Source organism: Malaclemys terrapin, chromosome 3 (assembly GCF_027887155.1).
Source record: "Malaclemys terrapin pileata isolate rMalTer1 chromosome 3, rMalTer1.hap1, whole genome shotgun sequence".
Lineage (NCBI taxonomy): Eukaryota > Metazoa > Chordata > Testudines > Emydidae > Malaclemys > Malaclemys terrapin.
Window position 1 is genome coordinate 79,363,231 of NC_071507.1, and position 25,565 is coordinate 79,388,795.

Here is a 25,565-nt window from a genome sequence, read left to right on the forward strand (position 1 = left end):
CTTTCCAGCTAGATCCTCCTCTCTTACCAGGGGAAGGGACTGAGCCCTTAGAGCTGAATGTCTAGGGGCTGCCTGGGAGACTGGCCCTCTTTCCAGCCAGATCCTCCTCTCTTGTAAGGGGAAGGGAAGAGGCGGAGCCAACCCTCTGCCTGTGGGTGGTTGCCCTCAGAGAGCTCCCCCAAGGGCCGCCAATTGGGGGAAAAGAGAGGTTAAGCAACAGACAGTGGGACCTGGGGGGGGGAATCCATGGAGCCCTGCCCCCCACTGTCCTCCTCCCTCCCATTTGGGGTCTGTTGCACGTCATGATCCACATTTGGGCCTTGGGAGATTGAGAGAGATGAGTTAGTAGGATGTCCAGACAGTTAGACATTTACTGACTTAGGGAGGATTAGTAGAAATGCTTCTTTTATTGATGCTGTGAGCTTCTTCCCTATCAATGTAGTATTGAAAACATCTGCCAATGGGTTTATTAGCACTTTTTGAATAGTTTTATAGAGAGGATGCCAATCTACACTAGAGGGTCTATCTGATTTAAAACCTGAGATAGCTGCCCCTCAACATCATGCCCACTAAACCAATTAACACAGCATACACCCTCAAGGGAGCTTTCCCATACACCATCTAATCATTAGTTTCTAAATATATGTTTAGTAAAATAACTGAATATTCTGCATCTCTTTATGTGTGTCTTAGTGTCCCTTTAATGGACCATTAATGTACATATGATTCCTGCTTTAAATGTCATTTCTGATTATAGTCAACCTTATTTAGCCTTGTCTTGATTATTCATCTCAAGTAAGATCCTTGCATTTATTTGGGAATTATTTTCTTTTTCTCTTGCTCATCCTCAATGTCCTTCCTTGGCAACTCAGTATTTTTTTCTACAAGTATCCAGAAAGATTGAATAAGATACTTCTCTTCTTTTAGATCTTTCATAATGGTTGTATTCTTGTAGGACAAGATAACTTTGAATCAGAAACTGCATCTGTATCTTAGGGATTTCCCCCTCCTTCCTCCCGCCACCTGCAGTTCTTCAGTTGACTATTTTTCTGCACAACCTCAGTATATTAGCTGATAAATCTTGACCTTTTCTATCAAGAGGTCTTTTTGTTGACAGTAACCTAAGTGTACAATTATGTCCCTGCAACAATTTTTTATGCTTGAAGAGAGAAGACTGTGAGCCCTATCTGTCGTTACTTCCTCCACTGCACTAAGATTTAACATGTCCTCATTCTTAACTAACAACATAAGATTGCCTTTCTTTTATTTTCACATTGTTCCTTCTTTCACAGTTCTCCAGATCACCAACTGTAGAGAACATGAGTTAAATTTTCAAAAGTGTCTATATGACTTCGGCTCCTAAGTCTCTTTTTAAAACTTTACCCCATATTTTCCTCTTAACTGCTTGACTTTGGCCTGCAGATTCACTAGTACATATGCATCCTCTCCAACTCTGATCTCAACTGTATCTTTTTTCTATATCCATTAGTTTAGAGTGAATGTCCATTCTGAACAGAGTTGGCCAAAAATTCCTTGACAGGGAACTTTTCTGTCAGAAAATGCTGATTTCATTGGAAGTAAAAATGTTTTGTGGAGACAATTCTATTTCTCCAAAATTACAGTGGAAGACACGCAGGGGGAAAACGGTTATTAATCTTTCCTTAACTGTTGTTCTTCAAGATGTGTTCCACATGTCCATTCCAAAGTAGGCGTGTGCACACCCCGAGCACAGTTGCCAGAAATTTTTGCATCAGTGGTATCTGTTGGGTCAGCTCTGGCGCCCTCTGGTGCCACGTGCTCATAGCACTGATATAAGGGGCCTCACCAACCCCTGGCCCTTCAGTTCCTTCTTTTCAGCCAATTCTGAAGAGGGATAAGAGGGAAGGTCTTGGAATGGACATGTGCAACATCTCGAAGAACAACAGTTACAGAAAGGTTAGTAACAGTTTTTCTTTTTTGAGTGATTGCACATGTCCATTCCAATGTAGGTGACTCTCAAGCAGTTGTACAAGTGGAGGTCTCAGAGTTTAGTTGACATGCTGACTCTAGTACTGCTCTGCCAAATCCAACATCATCTCTAGCCTGCTGAGTGACAATGACAAGTAAATGTGTGTACTGATGACCAAGTTGCTGTTCTACATATGTCGTGGATAGGCATTTGCACTAAAAACGCTGCCAAAGACGCTTGTGCTCTTGTAGAATGAGCTGTCAGAACATATGGGGCAGGAACCCCTGCCAGGTCATAACATGTGAGGATACATGACGTGATCCATAATGAAATTCTCTGGGCTGAGACAGGAAGACCTTTCACCCTGTCTGCAATGGCTACAAATGGTTGCGTAGTTTTCCGAAACAGCTTGGTCCTTTCTATGTAGAAAGCCAGAGCATGCCTAACATGTAGCAAGCGGAATCTCTGCTCTTCCCTGTTTGCGTGTGGTTTTGGATAGAAAACTGGTAGGAAGATAGCCTGATTGCTCTGGAACCGGGAAACCACCTTTGGAAGGAAAGATGGATGAAGACACAATTGGACCTTGTCCTTGAAGAATACAGTGTAAGGTGGCTCTGACATGAAGGTATGGATCTTAAACTCTTCTGGCCAAAGTGATGGCCACTAAGATGGTCAACTTCAAGGACAGGTACAGCAGGGAGCAATTTGCCAACAGTTCAAACAGGGGGTCTGTCAGTTTTGATAAAACCAGGTTGAGGTCCCGGGGGGTGGAGGGGCTATTGGGTGTCGCACATGGGGGTACAACCTCTCAAGGCCCTTACAAAAAACATTAAAAATGTCATAGGGGTGAAAGGCTGAGATTGCAACCAGATGGACTCTAACAAAAGCCATGGTTAGACCTTGTTTTAAGTGAAGTAAGTATTCCAGAATGAAAGATAGTGACAATTGCGTAGGTGAGACACCCTTCTGGAAAGCCCAGCTAGAGAACATTTCCATTTTGCCAGGTAAGTAGCTCTAGTGGGTGGCTTCCTGCTTCCTAGGAGGACTTTGCAGACCTACTCCGAGCATGCTAGTTCTGCAGAGTTCAGCCATAGAGCTTCCAGACTGTCCGATGGATGGACATGAGGTTCAGGTGATGCACATGGCCATGGTCATCGGAGATTAGATCTCAATACAGATGCAGAAGGATTTGTGTCTCCACAGAGAGATCCAGGAGAGTGGCAAACCAATGCAAAGGGGGGGGGCATTGGGGCAGGCCGGGGCCATCAGGATGACTCATGCTTGTTCTCACTTGATCCTCAGCAGGACCTTGTGTATGAATGGAATAGGAGGAAACAAAGATGTCCCGTCCAAGAAAGGAGGAAACCATCTGCAAGAGATCTGGGACTGCGGCCCAGGAGGGAGCAGAAACGGAGACACTTCGTGTTGCGCTTTGTCGCGAACAGATCTATGTGGGGTGTTCCCCATCTCTCAAAAATGTCTTTTACGACATCTGGGCAAAGGGACCACTCAGGGTGGTTGGAGAAGGATCTGCTGAGGTGATCCGCTAGTTCGTTCTATGTTCCCGGTACTTAGGAGGCCTCAAGGTGAATTGAGATATAAAACATTGCCATTGTGTTGTCTATGAGAACTGACACATTCTTGCCTGCCACATGGGTTTGGAATGCCTGGGAAGCCTAGTGGACTGTTCTGAGCTCCTTGACATTGATGTGTAGAGAAAATTCTTCTGGACACCAAAGGCCCTGACTTCTAAGGGAGTCCAAGTGAGCACCCCAGCCCATTGCTGTTGCATCTGTAACAAAGGATATCAGTTGGGTCTCGTGGGGCTGGCTCCTGATAGTCAGTGCCAGCCTCAGTACCAGAGCCTTGATCAGGCTCTGATCAGAATGGCAGTAGTGCTCTTGCCTTGGAGGCCACCGAGTAGGAGTGTCTGGACTGGGGGCCTTGCATCTGGGGAAAAGCCCAGGGACTCCAGAAGGGCCACTGTACCCGTATCTACGACTGTCCAGGGGCCACGCAGCTGATGGGATACTTTGACGCGAGTCCATTGCAGGGTAGTGCCGACTCGAATGCCGGTGCCAGCTCCTGCTCAAAGCATATGACTCTGACTCCGGTGAGTCTCTGTTTGGAGACCAGGGAGGAGCAGTGCCGAAGAGGAGGAAATCAGGGCTGGGTCATCATTGCTGGTTTCCCTTTAGACGGTAACAAGGACCTCAGTACCACCATAGTCTGCTCTTTCCTTCCTACTTGCACCAACATCATCGGCTTTTATATAGCCAGAGACATGAGTACCAATATTGAGAATAGGTCTCTCACTGTGACAAATGCCTCCGGCGTGGAGGGTACCGCCAAAGTGCTGGTACCACGATGACCCTCCGGTGCCAGGCTCAACAGCACCCACATTAGGGCTGAAGTCAATGACACTGCATGGGTTGCTGGAATCACGGAGTGTCAGGGTGCAGGTCGCACTCTGCAAACGTCTCCATCCCCTGTCAACCTCAGGGTCGGGGAATGTCCTCTCTCAGACTTCTGCTTCTTCCTTGGCACTGAAGATGGTGAACGGTGCCAAGGCTCTGTGGAAATTGGGAAAAGACATCTTAGTCTTCCAGGAAGAGCAAGAATCAGGCTAACTCTTCTATTTAATAACGCGAGACTTTAATGCAGGGCCTGGGCGAGTGGGAAAAAAACTGAGAAAGGTTATTTTGACCTTGTGTTAGATAAGAATGAAACGCAGACTGTAGCAGAAAATTGCTGAGAAAAGTAATATATCAGGAAGGAATATGTATAAACAAAATGCAGCTGTTGATTACTGTATGTAACAAAAGGTATAAATGCTTGTCCTAATTGTTTATCTGGCGGAGACCTGCCTAGGTAGCGAAATCTCTGCCTGTGTGTACTCTCCCAACCAATTGCAATTGCTCATAATAAAACTGCCTCTGGCTTGTTGCTTTAAACTCAGAGTGAGGACTTCGTTTTCTTCCACAATTTTGGTGCTGTGACTCGAATGGCAATGCCCGGCTGGGACAGCGACAACTACCACGGACCATTCCCCTGCATTGTTTTATATGGGAATATTTGCACATAGCCTAGTCTCTCAATTTTTCTGGTAACGCTACATTCTTGAAGGACTACAATAATGCATATCCTGCAATACTAAACTAGTACTGCTGCACTTTACCATAGTGTACCTATTGCTGGAAGCAAAATATTTCTCCTCACAATGTAACAAAAACTGAATGCTTTTTGGAGTTGCACATAAGAAGACCCACAAGGAATATTTTACAGCAATACATGTTTCAAATAGTGTGGCATCATCCTATATGAAACCCTTAATTATTTCTTTCTAGTAACTTTTTATCTATGAGTCCTCCAAGTGCATGCATCAACGAAGAAACTAAGAACTTAAGGGGAAATAAAAGTGAAGTTTATCTACAGATGAGAAAAAAGTTCAATTAATACAAACTTTCTAGACAACTTAATAGCAGGTTATTATGTTGCCCTATGAGGAGTCTGGTCTCTCGTTGCTCAAGCCAGCAAAGGCTGAGAGTACTCTAAAGAGGCATGGTGTTCATTTTCTGAGGAAAAGAACACACTGCAGTTCTTCCAAATAATCACATTGCCTGACAGTCAGAGTGGTATTTATGAATTCCAGAAAGAGCAAAACCACGCATACTTAGCTAGTGGGGACATTGTTGTGATTTAGCACCAAATGGTGTGTGTGTGGAGTATGGGAAAGTAAACAGAGAATAAATGGGAACCATGGAGTCCAATTGATTCCACTGGGAACCCCACTGGCTGCATGGCTACATTTTTGTGCACACACACATGAAAGAGCAAAGCTAACAAATCTGAAAGAAGAGAAAAGAAGAATGGTAAATAAACTATCCAGGTCAGTACACTGAGAAACAGTGGATCAATACCCACCATTACAGATATGTCCGCCTCTTTCCTGCCGTATCTTAAAGAGTGTACAGTAAGTAGGATATTTAGTTTTCTTCTCTTCAACTAGTATGCAGGTTTTATCAACAGCCATATCAAACTTTAGCTATAAATCAGCAGAAGAACCACAGCATCCAAGTCATCAAATCACATCCACACTTAATTCAAAAATTAAAATAATGTTGTTTCCTCTCTACTTCAAATTGTCTCACTCTGTTGCTCACAGATCCCCGTTACTCCATGGTAAAAACGAAAGCAAACAGTAGCAACACATCACATAGGGCATAATCTTGCAAAGATGCTGTGCTGAGTGCCCTCAACTTCTCCCACTGATTTCAGCGGAGGCTGAGGGTACACAGCACCTCCCACTGAATTCAGTGGGATTTGTGGTTTACACTAAGCTCAGCACTTTGCAGGAACTGGCTCATATTCAGAAAATAAAACTGCTTTCCGGCCACCAGGTCAACCCAAGGAATCCGATGGGTTGACCTGATGTTCCCCGAGGGGAAAGGAGAAAAGATACTCCTCAGATTGACAGTGTCAAAGGCTTTTCACTTTCTACCTCTGTTGTTCTTTCTTTTCCCTAGAGCACAACTGCATAAAGAAAAATCTCTAGTCAGATGCCTCATGACTGGACATTAGCAACAGCAGTCAGGTTTCTGTCCTTTTACGAAGTTTTATTACACCTTCGGAAAAAAAATAATCTTCAAAACTCCACTAGTAAAGAAATGTAAAGAAATCAAGTCACATGAATCACACATATCAAACAAACACTGCCAGTGCAGAAAAACAAAAAGAGCCAATGGAAGAGAACAGCACAAACTTACAGAACTGGAGCCCATAATCCTTACTCATGGAAAACTTCCACTGAAGTAAATAGGAGTTTTGTCTCAGTAAGGATTGCAAGATTGCACCCAACAGGTTATTCTGTCAAATATCAAACTTCAGAATAATTTGCTCCTATTTTGTCAGAGGTTAACAGTTATCACTCCTGCCAGCATATGAAAGCAAAATATAGACATCTGGGAAGGGGAAAATGAAGGAACACTTTATAAAATCCTTGAAATACTCTTGAACTAGAAGAGCTTTTCAGAGGGCCAGAGTGAAAAAATGGTAATTTGCTGAGAAACAGTGCTGTCACTCCTAAAAAAGCAACATATTCATAGCACTGAGAAGACAGTTTACAGAGGCATTAAATTGTCTCTTGCATCCCTTGCTGAACCCTAAGCAACCTCTTTTAAAAACTAGTACAAAATGCTTTGCTACGGAAGATTTCACTTGATGAACACATTTTATTTTCTAAAAGTGTCAAAATCTGATGCACCAGTTCTTTATGGCTTCTTCACTCTCGCAACACAAAGAACTGTAAATCTGGTTTCTGGCTACTTTGCACAAAGCAGCTGGAGAATACTGGTGAATCTGGCGCGTGGCTCCAAAAAATACAAAGATCCATGTTTCTTTAACATATGCACAAGAAAATCCATTACAGCTCTGACCTTGCAATCCTTACCCAAGCAAAACATACGGGGTTGTAGTCTGTAAGGGCCTCATGGAAGACTATGGAAATTGAGGATGTTTGGCATCTTACAGGGATCAGGGCCCTAATTATTTCCATTTGGGTTTTGTTTGATCATGAAGTCTGCATTCAAGTTTTACATTATTCAGCTGTAGAAAACAGTACATGTGATGCCTCATGATACTTTATTCTAAAATTATGTATGCTTTTGTAAATAGTACTATAGCTTCTAATTAAGAAAGCACAGATCATGTGTGTCCTTTTGGCACATATAAAATACACACTGACCTCTTCCTTTAATTTGGTGCAAGACTGAATACATTTTTTGCCTGAATTCACACCTCCTCTACTTTGGCTTGTCCTCTATAGCAGGTGCCTAATGGAGAGGTATCTACTTACATGTGTGGGAAAGACTTGCTGAACTACAAAAGCCAGCTCTTTAACAAAAATTCTGCTTAGACTTTTTTCCCTAGTAAATGGTGCAGTAATCCCAAATAAGTGGCATGTAACCCTGTCATGAATCAGGCTCTGTATTCACATTTCAGTGTTTTACAGGTTGTAAATAATATGCACAAGTGCTTCCAAGGACCAAATTGCTCTTTTGCTGCCAACATTAGTTGTTTAATGATCTAAATAGCAGAAGCTACCAATTATTGTATTCCATTTTATGGTATCATTTAAAACCCATCCATGTAATTATTATACTTTTTGTTATTTTTATGGCTCTTCTGATACTGAAGAGTGGTAGGTACTTTTAACGTGTAAAAGTCAGGAAATCTACTAATCACATATTTATACATTTGGACTATGGCGAAGATACCACATTCTCAGTATGACTATTACATATCCCCCTCACTAAACATTTTCTAAGACATTGTGGTAATTACACAAGGAATCTTTCCTTTCTAGGAAATCAGTGTGAATATGCCCGGTGCTAGTATAAACTTAAAGTCATTACCATCATATCTCTTATCACGTAAACCTTACCTGATACAGCAAGTATTTTGGCTTCAAGTAAAGCTGGTAGTTGGGTCTCAATATCACTCACTTTCCTCCTCAAAGTACTGCATAGTTTCTGACTTGCACAAACCTAAATTAAGGCAGACAGCCATGATATATAATTCATTCATGAAAATATATAAAGGCAATTTAAATAGGACTTCAAATGTTCTTGGTTTCCAGACATGACATAACATTCTACCATAAGGTAAAAAAAATAATAAAAAGTGATGTGTGATATGTCTATAAAGACATGTATCAGAATTCATTGGCTTTGCAACACATTCCAATATAAAAACGAGAAAACAGTATTGTATTCGCTATCCACATGAGAGAACTAACACAGAGGATGTTTCAGTAGTAGATATCGTGAGTGTTTAAGCAAAAGGCCAAGATTATGAACTTTGCACCAATGGCCTATTTTCAATAATGATGTCTGGTAACCAGTGGAATTAAAAAGAAGTTTGGGATTTAAAAGTCAGTAACACAAAATGTACAGGTAATTTGTTTATCAAAAATAACTTCCCATACCCCTTCTTAACTGAAACATCAAAATCTGCTATACTACTATGGGTGGGCAATGGAGAGAGCCTACAGTAGTTCAAGACATTAGTTTCATATTCAGTAGCTGCTACTGCATCAGTATGTAGCCCAGAGTTTTCTGCTGAAAGACTTCTGTGACACCTCCCGGGAGCTCTCAAGGTTGTGAAGCACCACGCTACCACCCGCCCTTAGCTTGAGGAAGCCTTGTCTGTGCCTGCCAGGAGTCAGCTCCCCTACTCCATTGGCCACAGGCAACACAAGCACTCCCCTCTAGGCCTCACAGGCCCCACTGTCTCTCTACAAGTTAGCAATAGGCACAGTCCCACTCTCAAGCCCTCTGAGCATCTCCCTGGAGTGTCCAGCCAGTGGTGCAGTGGGCACTCACAGTATTCACAGATTCACTTTTTTTTTCAAAGAAACAGTGGCCTCCAGTTTCCCAGGTCCACCTCAGATCACCTCTCCACTTAACACATAGCTTTAGATAGGTTTATAGTGAAATCAAGTATAAGTTTATTTAACAAAGCACAGCGATTCAAACAATAGCAAGAAGTATTTGAAACAAATGGCAACATTCTAGATCCCAGATTTAATTAACACTCTCATGTCTTGTAGAGTTTGGTTCACCCAAACACCTTTCAGTGTTTTATACCCAGCCTTGGCTGCGACCCTCCTTTCATGAGGCTGACATGCTGTCAGCTTGCCTTCTACGTGAAGGATTCAGTGTGTTTCTTTGCCCCCATTAGATATACCAGAACAGTCCTTTGTCTTTTTTCATAAAGAAGACACCTCCTGCTGTCCATTTCATCTTGTAGATTTTGCATTATCTTATTTAGCCTGGAAGGGTTCAGTATGCATATAGACATACAATAAATAATACCCAAATGACCAGACAGGAAAATAGATATGTTACCTCCTGCCTGAAAGGAACATTTCCGAGGTATGTCACCTCTTGGTGACCTGCCTAAACTCCAAGACCTTAAGATCATAATTTTTAGTATAGATTCATAGAATCATAGAATATCAGGGTTGGAAGGGACCTCAGGAGGTCATCTAGTCCAACCCCCTGCTCAAAGCAGGACCAATTCCCAACTAAATCATCCCAGCCAGGGCTTTGTCAAGCCGGGCCTTAAAAACCTCCAAGGAAGAAGATTCCACCACCTCCCGAGGAAACGCATTCCAGTGCTTCACCACCCTCCTAGTGAAATAGTGTTTCCTAATATCCAACCTAGACCTCCCCCACTGCAACTTGAGACCATTGCTCCTTGTTCTGTCATCTGCCACCATTGAGAACAGCCGAGCTCCATCCTCTTTGGAACCCCCCTTCAGGTAGTTGAAAGCAGCTATCAAATCCCCTCTCATTCTTCTTTTCTGGAGACTAAACAATCCCAGTTCCCTCAGCCTCTCCTCATAAGTCATGTGCTCCAGACCCCTAATCATTTTTGTTGCCCTCCACTGGACTCTTTCCAATTTTCCAGAATTAATAATTCCTTACATATTAAAAGTACATTTTGCAAGGATTATGATGACCAGTGAGCCACTGGCTCTCAGCAGCGACCTCACATCTTACCCTTTGGTGAACTATTATGCATATATCTAACCCACAGTATTCCTGTAAAACCATATGCACCTCCGGTGCCTTTTGCCATTTGGCACCAAGTCCCTGGGTCACAACTTCCAGGTTCAAAAATATAACTGGATCCGCCAGAGAGACTGTGAAAAGCCAAAGCACAGGACAATAGCTAGTATGGGGGATAGAGGGAGGAGAAAACTGATAAGAAAACAAACAATATATTTAATGTACATTACCACTTCTGAAAATTTTTGCAGATCATAAGTAATTTACCACTCTTACATTTTCCAAGCTCTACTTATCAGAATTTAGAGCTCCAAAGGAAAAAATAACAAAACAAAACATTCTTGTAAAGGTTCATATCAGTGTGGCAGTCAACACGCTTGGCTTTAAAGACAATCATCAAGCAGTTGCCTAACATGACTATAATGGGGTACATAAATCCCACACTGGAGGAGGGGTGCAGAACAACTCTGGGGCCAGCCAGGGAGTCTCTTCAGCACAGCAGGGTGGCAGGTGGAGAGACACAGACCTGCACTCACTGTTATGGAGGCGTTACGCCAGGAGTATCTGTAGGAGGAAGACTGCGGCATGAAGCTGGGACTCTCCAGCCTTCAGAGGCCCTTGGCTGCATTGCACGGGACAACCACAAACTATTATGTGCCCCAAGGAAGGAAAAAGCGATAGGAAGAGACCCAGGGGAGGGTGTTAGTTGGACCACAGATAGCAGGCATCTTCCTTACAGTGCCCAAGACAGCACCTGGGTCAGATGCCAGTGGAGTGGGAGGGCTGGTTACCCCTACCCGCTACGGCTTGGCAGGGCTGCCACCACAGACTCTTACTGCTAGGCGGAGCCAACGTTATAGACTCTAACCACTAGGAGGGAAACCATAGAAGTGGATGGAACCTAGTGTACAACATTAGGCAAATAGGCACTAGCCATCTTTGGAGAAAATGGAGTTGAACTGAAATTTCAGGTGAAGGCTTGCTTGCCTTTCCCAGCCTCCTTGATGCACTGCCTTCCTCAGTGATGCAATACAATGTACATATAAACAGACAAAAATACCACTGCTGTCTGTTACATATACACACATGGATTATCTCTTGGGAAATTAATTATACATCGCACCCAGCTATTGTAAGACTATCACCAGATGCATCCAGGAGGCTTATTTTAACTATATAAAACTAACTAATGCTTAGAACTCATTCCATTTATTTATTTATTACATATATCCCTTTATTTCAGCTAAAAGCATCTGTTAATCATAATTGGGCCAGCTATTCTTTTAGCCAATAAAACTATCCTTCAAGCTGCCCCTTTTAATATAGAACCCCTTTCTAAATCTTCCTATGAAATTGTAATGCATATATTTCTAGTCACTGCTGTACATAATTTAATTTCTCCCAGTCTCCAGATAGTCCACTTTATTTTCTTCTCTGTATTCCATCTAATTTATCCAATAATTTTCTTGCAATGGTGAAGAACTATAACAGGTGGGAACATGTGCAATGACCCAGGCCTCAGCTAGGCTTTGCCTACTGTGAAGAGCAGCAGAGGCAAACCAACAGAATGGAAATAACCTTAAATTTTAAAAATGTATTAAGGAAAAACACAGAAATTTGTCAGGAACAATACTTTATATTATTACTCTATTATTTATATTATATCAACATCCAATACTCACTTAGGAAAATAATAAACCCTAAGTTACCACCACAATAAAAGACATTTTTCAACAACATGCTGTTTATTACCAAGAGGTAATAAACTCCTCCTCTCCCTGGTTGCAAAGTCCTGCTTCACCCCAGTTGTCCCACCTTCACCTCTCTTCGGTTTATGATGCTCCTTTGCTTCAACTCTGTGATGACCATACCTAGGGTTGCCAACCCTCCCGGAATCTAAATCGATCTGCTAACTACTGAAACCAATCTGGTGGCTACTGAAACCAATCCGGTAGATTTTAATAGGTTGCTAAAAGTCCGGTCGGCGGCGCAGTGGGGCTAAGGCAGGCTCCCTACCTGCCCTGTCTCTGCATATCTCCCAGAAGCAACTGGCACATCCCTCTGGCTCCTAGGTGCATGGGCAGCCGGGCGGCTCTGTGCGCTGTCCCCTCCCTGAGCGCCAACTCCACAGCTTCCATTGGCCGGGAACTGCGGTCAATGGGAGCTGGGGGTCGTGCCTGCAGGCAGGGGCAGCACACAGAGCTGTCTGGCCACCCCTGAGCCTAGGAGCTGGACACACCAGTCACTTCCAGGAGCCACCCAAGGTAAGCACCGCCCGGCCGGAGCCCGCACCCCGAACCATTTCCCGCACCCCAACCCTCTGCCCCAGCCCTGAGCGCTTTCCTGCACCCAAACTCCCTCCCAGAGCCTGCGCCCCGCACCCCCTTCTGCACCCCAACTCCCTGCCCCAGGCTCAGCTCAGAGCCCCTTCTCATACTCTGAACCCCTCAGCCCCATCCTGCAACCCCTCCTGCACCCCAACCCCCTGCCCCAGCCCAATGAAAGTGAGTGAGGATGGGGGAGAGCGAGCGAGCGTCGGAGGGAGGGGGATGGAGTAGACGGGGCCTAGGGGAAAGGACAGGGAAGGGTGCGGAGCAAGGTGTTTGGGCGCAGAGGAGCACGTGGTTCAGACATTCCTTATGGGAGGATCTAATAATAGAGAATCTCTATGTCCTAGTGAGGACGAGAGGATGGAAAATGATAAAATACAGGCAGGGTCTGATCAGAAACAATCAAATAAAAAAGAGTCCCATTCAATTACGTCATGTAATGTCAGACAGCTAAAAGAAGACAAGTTTTTAAAGTGCTTATATACCAATGCTAGAAGTCTAAATAATAAAATGGGTGAACTAGAGTGCCTCATATTAAATTAGGATATTGATATAATGGGCATCACAGAAACTCGGTGGAATGAGGATAATCAATGGGATACAGTAGTACCACGGTACAAAATATATCCGAAGGACAGAACATGTCTTGCTGGTGTGGGAGTGGCATTATATGTGAAAGAAAGTGTAGAATCAAATGAAGTAAAAATTGTAAACTAATCAAACTGTACCATAGAATCTCTATGGATAGAAATTCCATGCTCTAATAAGAAGAATATAGCGTTAGGGAAATATTACTGACCACCTGACCAGGATGGTGATAGTGACTGTGAAATGCTCAGGGAGAACAGAGAGGCTATTAATATAAAAAAACTCAATAATAATAATGGGGGATTTCAATTATCCCCATATTGACTGGCTACATGTCACCTCAGGACAGGATGCAGAGATAAAGTTTTTTGACACCTTAAATGACTGCTTCTTGGAGCAGTTGGTCCTGGAACCCACCAGAAGAGAGGCAATTCTTGATTTAGTCCTAAGTGGAGCACAGGATCTGGTCCAAGAGGTGAATATAGCTGAACCGCTTGGTAATAGTGACCATAATATAATTAAATTTAATATCCCTGTGGCAGGAAAAACACCACAACAGCCCAACAATGTAGCATTTAATTTCATAAAGGGGAACTACTCAAAAATGAGGTAGTTAGTTAAACAGAAATTAAAGGGTACAGCACCAAAAGTGAAATCTCTGCAAGCTGCGTGGAAACTTTTAAAGACACCATAATAGAGGCTCAACTTAAATGTATACCCCAAACTAAAAAACACAGTAAAAGACCAAAAAAGAACCACCGTGGCTAAACAACAAAGTAAGAGAAGCAGTGAGAGGCAAAAAGGCATCCTTTAAAAAGTGGAAGTTAAATCCTAGTGAGGAAAATAGAAAGAAGCATAAACACTGACAAATAAAATGTAAAAATACAATTAGGAAAGCCAAAAAAGAATTTGAGGAACAGTTAGCCAAAGACTCAAAAAGTAATAGCAATTTTTATTTAAAGTATATCAGAAGCAGGAAGCCTGCTAAACAACCAGTGAGGCCACTGGATGCTTGAGGTGCTAAAGGAGCACTCAAGGACGATAAGGCCATTGTGGAGAAACTAAATGAATTCTTTGCATCAGTCTTCATGGCTGAGGATGTGAGGGAGATTCCCAAACCTGAGCCATTCTTTTTAGGTGACAGATCGGAGGAACTGTCCCAGGTTGAGGTATCATTAGAGGAGGTTCTGGAACAAATTGATAAATTAAACAGCAGTAAGTCACCAGGACCAGATGGTATTCACCCAAGAGTTCTGAAGGAACTCAAAAGTGAAATTGCAGAACTACTAACTATAGTCTGTAACCTATCATTTAAATCAGCTTCTGTACCAGATGACTGGAGGATAGCTAATGTGACGCCAATTTTTAAAAAGGGCTCCAGAGGTGATTCCGGCAATTACAGGCCTGTAGGCCTGACTTCAGTACCAGGCAAACTGGCGGAAACTATAATAAAGAACAATATTGTCAGACATATAGATGAACATAATTTGTTGAGGAAGAGTCAACATGGTTTTAGGAAAGGAAATCATGTCTCACCAATCTATTAGAATTCTTTGAGGGGGTCAACAAGCATGTGGACCAAGGGGATCCCGTGGATATAGTGTACTTAGATTTTCAGAAAGCCTTTGACAAGGTTCCTCACCAAAGGCTCTTACGCAAAGTAAGCTGCCACAGGCTAAGAGGGAAGGTGCTCTCATGGATTGGTAACTGATTAAAAGATAGGAAACAAAGGGTAGGTATAAATGGCGAGTTTTCAGAATGGAGAGCAGTAAATAGTGGTGTCCCCAAGGGGTCTGTTCTGGGACCAGTCCTATTCAACATATTCATAAATGATCTGGAAAAAGGGGTAAACAGTGAGGTGGCAAAATTTTCAGATGATTCAAAATTATTAAAGATAGTTAAGACCCAGGCAGACTATGAAGAGCTATAAAAGGATCTCCCAAAACTAGATGACTGGGCAACAAAATGGCAGATGAAATTTAATGTTGATAAATGCAAAGTAATGCACATTGGAAAACATAATCGCAACTATACATATAAAATGATGGGATCTAAATTAGCTGTTACCACTCAAGAAAGAGATCTTAGAGTCATTGTGGATAGTTCTCTGAAATATCCACTGAATGTGCAGCAGCAGTCAAAAAAGCGAACAGGATGCTGGGAATAATTAAGAAGGAGATAGAAAATAGGACAGAAAATATCATGCTGCCTCTATATAAATCCTTGAATACTGTGTGCAGATGTGGTCACCCCATCTCAAAAAAGATATATTGGAATTGGAAAAGGTTCAGAAAAGGACAACAAAAATGATTAGGGGTATGGAACAGCTTCCGTATGAGGAGAGATTAATAAGACTGGGACTTTTCAGCTTGGAAAAGAGACAGCTAAGGGAAAATATGACTGAGGTCTATAAAATCATGACTGGTGTAGAGAAAGTAGATAAGGAAGTGTTGTTTCTACTTTTCATAAACACAAGAACTAGGGGTCACCAAATGAAATTAATAGGCAGATTTAAAAAAAATAAAAGGAAGTATTTCTTCACAAAATGCATGGTCAACCTGTGGAACTCCTTGCCAGAGGATGTTGTGAAGGCCAAGACCATAACTGGGTTCAAAAAAGAACTGGATAAATTCATGGAGGATAGGTCCATCAATGGCTATTAGCCAGGATGGGCAGGAATAATGTCCCTAGCCTCTGTTTGCCAGAAGCTGGGAATGAGCAACAGGGGATGGATCACTTGATGATTACCTGTTCTGTTCATTCCCTCTGGGGCACCTGGCACTGGCCACTGTTATAAGACAGGATACTGAGCTAGATGGACCTTTGGTCTGACCCAGTAGGGCCATTCTTATGTTCTTCTGTTTTTTTGTGCGATTAGACAGTTGGCATCCTTAATCACAGTTCTTTCCAGCCCTTTCTTAGGGCTTGATCTTAAGACTCCTTTCCATCCACAAATGACAGCTCCTAACCCAGAGGGCCACACTCATTCCCCAGGCACCCAAACTATATTCCCTCTGTCAATGTCCCAATGGTCCATCTCACCAGTCATATACTCTGTGCTTTGCACATGGTCTTTCACGGCCCAGCTTCCTCAGCAAAATCCATTTTACCCGGTGCTGCCTCTTATCACCTCCTTTTTTTCTAACCGCCTTCCAACTGCCCATTTGGACAGATTCTGAACCCCCTCTCCAGCTCGAGCCACCCTTTCTCTGGCTGACTCTTCCCCCAGGACAGTATTCTGAACTTCTACACCACAGCTTCAGGTGCTAGTGCCTGGGCCAGGTTACTACAAATGTGCCAGAAAAAAAACAGGATCCATTTTCTTTCTCAACTCTCCAAAATAAATCAATTTTTTTAATGATTTCTGTCAAAGTGGTTCTCTCTCTCTCTCTCTCTGGGTACAGGATGGCTCAGGGGCAGGACCGGCTCTGGCTTTTTTGCCGCCCCATGCAAAAAAGCCTCCCAACGCCGCCCTCCGCCTCCCCCCGCCCCAGCGCAGCAGGGGCGCTCTCCCCGACCGGCCAGAGCGCAGGGGGGAGGGCAGCGAGCCCGGCCGGGGTCCGCTCTCCCCGGCAGCCAGAGCGCCGGGAGGAGGGCGGAGAGCCCGGCCAGGGCTCTGCTCTCCCCAGCGGCCAGAGCGCCGGGGGGAGGGCGGCGAGCCTGCTGCGGCTCCACTCTCCCCGGCAGCCAGAGCGCCGGGGGAGGGCAGCGAGCCCACTGTAGCTCCGCTCTCCTCGGCGGCCGGAGCACCGCGCCGCCCCCCTCCAGGTGCCGCCCCAAGCACAAGCTTGGTGGGCTGGTGCCTAGAGCCAGCCCTGCTCAGGGGATTGGTAATTACACAAGGACTCTTTCCACTCCAGGAAGTGTGAATATGTCCAATGCTAGTATGAACTTAAAGTCATTACCATCAGACAGCTGTTTGATAATTATGTGAAATGAGTTGGTAGATTAAATCTAGTTCCAAGTGAACAGTGTGTCCAAATCATAACCTCCACTGTCAGAACTGGTGGTTATTGGCAGTCTTATTAACTGCCTAAGTAGAGAAGCCATGGGCTGAATGGAGGCTTAACCTACATCTAGAGATGGTCCCTCTAGACAAGGATAGAAGCTTGCAGGTAAGGCTCTGCAAGTACCTGTGACATATCTGTTCTATGGATAAATTCTGGACATTAATCATCAGGGATGTCAAATGATCTCTTTCAACAAAACTAAATGAAAGAGATAGGGGAACAAACTACTCACTTAACTTTCTTTAGCTAATCATATTACTGCTATTTTATACTAGTTATATTCTACATAAACTAAGCTTTCCTTTTGATATCTCCACAGTGGCTACCATTATTCATTATGATAACTTGTCCTGCTACAAAAGAAAGCCTTTTCCATAGGTAATGAAAATGCTGAAGATTAAAAAATCCAGCAACCTTCTCCTCTTTCTCTGATTTGCTTGATTCAAACAGCACGTCTTTGTAATCCCAACTCTACTTTCCAACTTTCCATTACTCTCAGTGACCAACACAGTATACATCAGTCATACCTAGTGATGTAAGTCAAAGACTAGGAGCTAGGAACCTCCTGAATTCTATTCCTAACTTTAATAATGAGTCTGCCCATGACCTTAGGGCAGTTACTTACAGCCAAATCCTGTAGTCTCTACTCAAGAACTCCCATTGAAGTCATTGGAAGTAAGGATTTAGAATTTTGCTCTTACCCCTTTGCCAATTTCCTCATCTGTATAATGGGTACAAAATACTTATTTACCTATCTCATAGGCTGTTAAGAGGTTTACCTACAGAAGTTAATGTTTGTAAAAAGTGTTCTGAAGATGAAAAAAAGCCCAAAAGTACTATCCTTATACCACTGGATATTAGGGGCCCAATCCCATATTCCTCACATAGACAAGTCTCACTTTGAAGTCAAAGGGAGTTTGGAATGTGTAAAAGGTATGGAACCAGGCCATGTGTGACTTCATATTTAATGCACCTTTGGGGTTTATATTACAATACATCATTAATAGGGTTTTTAAAAAATATTCTTTGTGTTTTTCATATATAGGTTTCCAAAGAGCTTTAGAGCAACTAAAAACCATCTTAATTTAGAGCCTAATCCTGCAAATCCTTATTCAGTAATCCTTACTCAGCCAAGCAGTCCCAGCACAACAACTGGGGCCCAGGCAAGAAAGGAGTCTTAGGATCAAGCCCTAAGAAAGGAAATACTGATGAGAACATTTGCATAGTAACATCCTTTTACATCTTTTCCATGTGTGATATGTTAATCTACAGTGGCAGGAATGGGGTGGGGAATGTGGGCCAGAACACTAAAATTAACACATTCTTTCAAAAGTGGAATACAGTCTTCAGCATTCACTGTAACAACTGCTTAGAAAAACAGGGAGATGGAAGCTCTGTTCAATGTCTGAAGCAAAGGGCAGCACTCTGTCAACAAGCATACATCCAAGTACAATAATATACTTCAGCATCACTGCTTGTTATTGGCTCAAGTCCTGTATTACTTCTCAAGGGAAGAGAATGGGTGGAGGAGTGTTCACTTTGTTAATATGTAGTGTGTGGCTTTTGCCACCTCAACTCAAAAATGATGTAGTAGAAACAGAAAAGATAGAAAAAGCCAATGTAAATATTAAACGCACGGGAGACTGGAAGATAGCGATCATCAGAGAGAGATTTACTTTGAGAGAGGAGTAGGAGATATGATAAAAGTATATAAAAATAAATGAGTTGGAGAAGGGCAATATTGTGCTTCCTATTTATCCTCTGAATAAACAAACAACAATGAGGGAATGCAATGAAATGTTTAAAAATATTTTATCTATTTAACATTTACTATTTTAAGAAACAGATATAATCTGTGGAATTCACTACCGCATGTTAAACTAAGTAATTTTTGTGACAGATGAGTGACCTAGTAAGCATGGAAACTCCAAAAAGCTATTAGATTCAGATGTGCCAGATACTAGCCACTGGTATTAATAATACACTTTTGTATCTGTAAATGTTATAGGTAGCTTTGTGAACTAGGGACAGTATTCTAGCTCCAAGGGTGAGGGTTACTGAGCTTTGCCAAGGAACTAAAATCAGTGGGACGTGATTATTGCAGATCCTGGGACAGGTAAACAGCTTCAGAGAAGTACCACCCTCTGCAGTTAATTGCATATATTAGTTCAGACTGCATTCAAGATACCCAGGAGACAAGAAATAGCTTGTGGTATAAAAAGCCAGCCTGAACTGTCTGAGAGGACCCTCATTTTGATTAAAAAATTGTCATGAGTTTGTAACCAAGAGGGCAAAACCCTGCTAGAAGGGTTTGAAGGACTGGAACCTGCCAGAGTCTCATTTTAGAAGATAGTAAACTTAGTATGCATGTACACTCTATTGTTTCATTTTATATTAAATGTTACTATCCTAAAATAAATGTATTGTGCTCTGTAAAAGCTGGCTGGTCACTTGCAACCTTGACATTGTCCCTGAGAGAGAGCAAATGGCAGGTGCTGGTCGCTGGTGAATTGCTAGGAGACCGCAAACAAACTCCTGATCTGAAGGGAGGGGGATGCAGGTCCCCACCCACAGAGAGGTGATGGTTGAATGCTTGAGACGCAGTAGCTGTTAGCAGACCATAGAGAAGGCAGAAATGCAGTTAACCCCGGAAGTATGACAATTTTAACAGAGAGACAAGTAGGGTGAGGTAATAGTTTTTATTGGACCAACTTCTGCTGGTGAGGCCTTGTCTACACTTCACAGTTAAAACAGTGGATACACGCAGACTGCGATGCGACTTTTGGCGGCAAAAATGCCCTGTTTTGGCAACAAAATAAAACCACCCGACAAGAGACACAAGGCTTTTTGCGCAACATGTTTGTCGACAAAGTGCCAGTTTGTAGACACCACACTTGATTTTATTGCTTTAATTGACCTCCAAAAGGTGTCCACAATGGCCTCCACAATGCCCACCTGGTCAGCAGTTTGAATTCCACTGCCCTGCAGCCAGGTAAACAACCATCCACCCTTCCCCCTTAGAAACCCCAGGAATTTTTGAAATTCCATTTCCTCTTGGCTTGGCATGGAGAGGTCTTATTGCATCTTCCCAGGTGACCATGGCGGCTTATCACAGCAAATGCTCTCCCGCTTGGACAACTGCAGAGCTGCTGGAGCTGCTCAGTATACAGGGAGAGGAGACTGTGCAGTCCCAGCTGTGCTTGAGCCATAGGAATTTTGATACCTATGGGCAGATTTCTCTAGGCTTGTGCGAAAAGGGCTGTGATTGGGACATGCTGCAGTGCAGAGCGAAGATAAAGGAGCTGAGGCAGGCATACCATAAGGCGAGGGAGGCAAATTGTCACTCCAGTGCTGCACCCAAGAACTGCCAGTTCTATAAGGAGCTGGATGCTATACTCAGTGGCGACCCCACCTCCACCGCCAAGAGCCCCGTGGATACTTCGGCGGGCCTGGAGGCAGCGGAAAGAGAACCTAATCCAAGATGAAGAAGAGGTGGGGTTAGATGACGATGTGGAGCTCCCAGCGGGGTCACCCAGTGAGGCAAGCAGCCAGGAACTGTTCACCACTCTGGAGGTGTCTAGCCAGTCTCAGCAGTTGCTCTCTGGCGAGCAAGAAGCAGGAGAGACGGCTGGTAAAGTGGCTGCAGTTTGTGTAGTGCAGAGGTGGGTTCAGGATATAGAAATGTACAAGGCTCAGGGCTGGCTCCAGGCACCAGCCTGGCAAGCAGGTGCTTGGGGCGGCCGCTCCAGAGAGGGGCGGCACGTCCAGCTATTCGGCGGGCGGTCCCTTACTCCCTCTCGGAACGAAGGACCTCCCGCCGAATTGCTGCCGCAGATCGCGATCGCGGCTTTATTTATTTATTTAATTTATTTATTGGCTGCTTGGGGCGGCCAAAACCCCGGAGCTGGCCCTGACAAGGCTGGCTGTGTTTCTGTGTGCTGGACATTTGCCTGTGCAGCTAATCAGGAACAGGCAGAACAGGGTGTTGATGCACACCGAGATCTCACAGGAATCCTCCAGAGAGATCTCTAGGAAAGTTTGATGGAGGTACTCAGCAATTCTCTGCCAAAGTTTCCTTGGCAGAGCTGCTTTGTTCCTTCCCCCATTGTAGGAAACTTTCCCGTGCCATTCAGCAATCACTTGTGCAGGGACCAAAGCAGCACACAGGGGAGCAGCATAGGGACCAGGGCAGAAGCCACAAGCGTGTAGTAGATGTACCCTCACTTCCCTGGTTACCCTCAGCAGTGAGATATCTATTATAATGACTCCCTCCAGTGGAAAAGTGTGGGAGAATTTTAGAATTTTTTCCCTATTCGGCTGCACCGCAATCCTTGCCAAGTACTCTTTTCCATCATGTAGCACACCACCACCCAGCTAACACTCACCATGCTTTGGATGTTCACCGAGATGTGTGCTTGCCAAGGATCAATGAGAAAGTGATGGTATGTTACCAGAGGTGTATTTTACTGAAATGTTTCGATGCTGTGCATGAACTTAATCATGTTTCTGTGCATTGTTCTTTGTGCTTCGGCAGATGTGGCCTTGAGGAACACCCCAAACACGCTGGCCAAGCGTCTCTGCCAGATAAGAAAGTGCTCAAGACCAAGAAAAGAAGACTTGTTCGGGAAGGTACTGCACTTCTCCAATGCAAAGAAAAGGGAACTCAAGATGTGGAGGGAAGCCGAAAGGCAGGACAGAAAAGAAAATCAGGAGTTTGTTAAGGACACTACTGAGTGGATGATTAAAGTTATGGAAGAGCAAACGCAGATACATGCCTGCCCTCCCCTGCAGCACATTCAGAACTCTTTTCTGTGGCCCCCGCCCAAACACCGCCCGCACAGTCCTTTCCGCTTTCTGGGACTTCTCCGTTTCCCCTTCACTCCAGCCCCTTGGACAATTTTCAAAATGATAGCTGGACCTACACACAGCTCTGAAAGTCTGCCCTTCCCTGGTACCTCGTTTCCCACCAAGCACTTGGGTGCGTGCGCGTGTTGCTTCTTGTGCGTGCACGCATGTTGTTTCTTGTGCATGGGTGTGTGTGTTGTTTCTTGTGCAATAAAAAGCAGGCACTACCAATACATATACAGACAGTTTAATCATTTGCTTACTGGAATATAAGGCCCCAAATTTCACCATTGCTTCCTAGAAAAACTACATGTAATGTACCATTGCAGCACCAATCACAGAGGTATACATTACTGGCTCTCATTTTCAAAGTGTTGCCTCAAGGACTCCCTGATTCAGATTGCCCCCCTCTGGGCCCCTCTGATAGCCCTGGTATCTGGCTGCTCAAAATATGCAGCCAAATGGTTTGCCTCAACACTCCACCCCTGAGCAAACCTTTTACCCTTAGCTTCACAAAGATTACGCAACGTACAACACACAGCTATGAGCATGGGAATATTATCCTCATTGAGGTCTAACCTGCTATAAAGGCATTGCCAGCGCACCTTTAATCTGCCAAAGACACATTCCACTGTCATCTGGCACCTACTCAGACTGTTGTTGAACAGCTCCTTACTGCTGTGCAGGTTTCCGTGTAAGGTTTCATGAGCCATTGCTGTAAGGGGTACACCAGGTCTCCCAGGACCACTATGAGCATTTCAACATCCCCCCTGTAATCTTCTGGTCTGGAAAGAAAGTCCCCACTCGTAGCTTTCTATACAGGTCGGTGTTCCTGAAGAAGTGTGTGTCATGCACCTTCCCAGACCATCCCGCATTGATATCAGTGAAACACCCATAGTGATCCACCATGGAGAAGTACCCCTTCCTATTGATGTACTCCGTCGCAAGATGGTCTGGTGCCAAAATTGGAATGTGTGTGCCATCCAGGGCCGGCTTTAGCAAGAGCGGGGCCCGATTCCTGGGGGTGGGGCTTGCTGCAAGCCCCGCCCCCAGGAATCGAGCCACGCCGCGCTGCGGGGGGGGGGAGCCCCGAGCCGCGCCGCGGGGGGGGGGGGGGGGACCCGACCCGAGCCGTGGGGACCGGGCCGGGCCAGAGCCGCTGGGGCCTGCGGGAACGGGCCGCGCCTCCCCGGAGCCCTTGTGCCCCCACCACCCCCACCCCCACCCCAGCTTACCTTGTGCTGCTGGCCCGCCCCTGCTTCTTTTCAGAAGCAGGGGAGGGGGCGGAGCGTTCAGGGGAGGGGAGGAGGGGCCGGGGAAGTGAGCTGGGGGCGGGGTGGACAGCTGCAGCGCGGGGCCCTCTTGGCGCGGGGCCCAATTCAGCCGAATCGGCTGAATCGGCCTAAAGCCGGCCCTGGTGCCATCTATCACCCCTCCACAGTTAGGGAAACCCATTTCTGCAAAGCTGTCCACTATTTCACGCACACATTTCTCAGAATCACCATCCTCCGTAGCAAGATGCGATTAATTGCCCTGCACGCTTGCATTAACGCAGCCCCAACAATCTACTTCCCAACTCCAAAATGATTTGCAACTGACCAGTAGTAGTCTGGACTTGCCAGCTTCCACACAGTGCTTCTCTACCAAAAGGGCAGCTCTCATTCTGGTATCCTTGCGCCACAGGGCTGGGCCGAGCTCTAAAGCGATCTAAAGTTGCTCCTTTCCATATCATACAGCAGGGGTCTCAAACACGCGGCCCGCGGGGTGATTTTCTGCAGCCCACGAGCCCCTCGCAGTCCCCCCCTCCCCCCGCGTTTACCAGAGCAGCGGCCGGACGTGCACCGGGAGCAGGGCAGGCTCCCTGCCTGCCTGCCCTGCGCAGCTCCGGGAAGAGGCTGGAACGTGGGGAAGGGGGGGGCGAAGGGGCTGTGTGTGTCTGTTGCTTGAGGCAGCGCCCCCAGCAGCTCCCATTGGCCGGGAACGGGGATCCGCGGGAGTGCCTCAAGCAGCAAAAATACGCAGCCCCTCCGCCCCTCCTTCCCCACGTTCCAGCCTCTTGCGGAGGCAGGGCAGACAGGCAGGGAGCCTGCCCTGCCCCTGGTACACGCCAGGCCAGATCCTGCCCTCCAAACCCCTCCTGCAGCCGAACCCCCTGCCCTGAGCCCCCTGCCACACCCCTCACCCTTCCTGCATCCCAACCCACTGCCCTGAGCCCCATGCCACACCCCACACTCCTCTTGCACCCCAACCCACTGCCCTGATCCTCCTGCTGCACCCCTCTTGCACCCCGACCACCTGCCCTGAGCCCCCTGCCGCACCCTGGCCCCTTGCTGTACCCCTCACCCCTCCTGCACCCCACACCCCAACCCCCTGCCCTGAGCCCCCCACCACACCCCACACTCCTGCACCCCCTGGGGGCAGGGAGGGAGCAGAGTTGGGGTGGAGATTTCGGAGAAGGGGTTGGAATGGGGTCAGGAAAGGGGTGGGAAGAGGCGGGGCGGGGGTGGGACCTCATGGAAGGGATGGAGTGGGGGCAGGGCCGAGGGCGGCGGGTGGGGAGGTGTCAGTAATGCGGCCCTTGGGCCAATGTACTAGTCCTCATGTGGCCCTCACGGTCATTTGAGTTTGAGACCCCTGTCATACAGCATGTCAGGCAACTGGGAGTTTCTTCAGTTAGAACTTTGTTTCCCACAACATGAGATACACCTCCTATAAAGTTGCGACAAACTATCTGGATAAGGTGGAGAACAGACAGACCTCTCAATTGTTAGTGAGGTGTCAGCTTTCATTGTAAAAAGTCTCCAGATGGTTGAAAATAAACATTCAAAATGTGAAAAAAAGTGTATCTAAATCAGTGATTTCTACCTAAAATTGGAGAGAGCTTGAAGCAATAGTTCTGAGGTGTGAAATGACCCATTCATTTCAGTGGTGTGCCCTCAGATGCCAATGGCAACATCTTAAATGTCACCACTGTTAATTATATCACTGCTCATTAAAGCATGTAAGAAAGGAAAGGAAATATCATCTCATCATATTATGAAGATCTACACCAGCATTTCCCCAAGTGTGGGTGGGGAAGGAATACAGTGATATATAAATTAAGACAGGTTGTCATTTAATAACACAGGGCAGAGCTGTTGGAGAGTGACTGGTTTCATTTTTCATTAAAAAAAAGGGAAGAAGGTGGATCCGGGGAACTACAGGCCATTCAGCCTCACCTCAGACAGTGGAAAAATCATGGAGCAGGTCCTCAAGGAATCAATTCTGAAGC

The 25,565-nt window shown here is 45.2% G+C and overlaps 1 protein-coding gene across 1 annotated transcript in view; it reads right to left on the minus strand.

The window, feature by feature from the left end:
- The window catches only part of DISC1 (DISC1 scaffold protein), a 357,611-nt gene that overhangs the window by 194,897 nt on the left and 137,149 nt on the right, over positions 1 to 25,565 (minus strand). Inside the window, 1 exon segment of the mRNA XM_054024187.1 lies at positions 8,391 to 8,493. Within this exon segment, the coding sequence (XP_053880162.1) occupies positions 8,391 to 8,493 (103 nt within the window).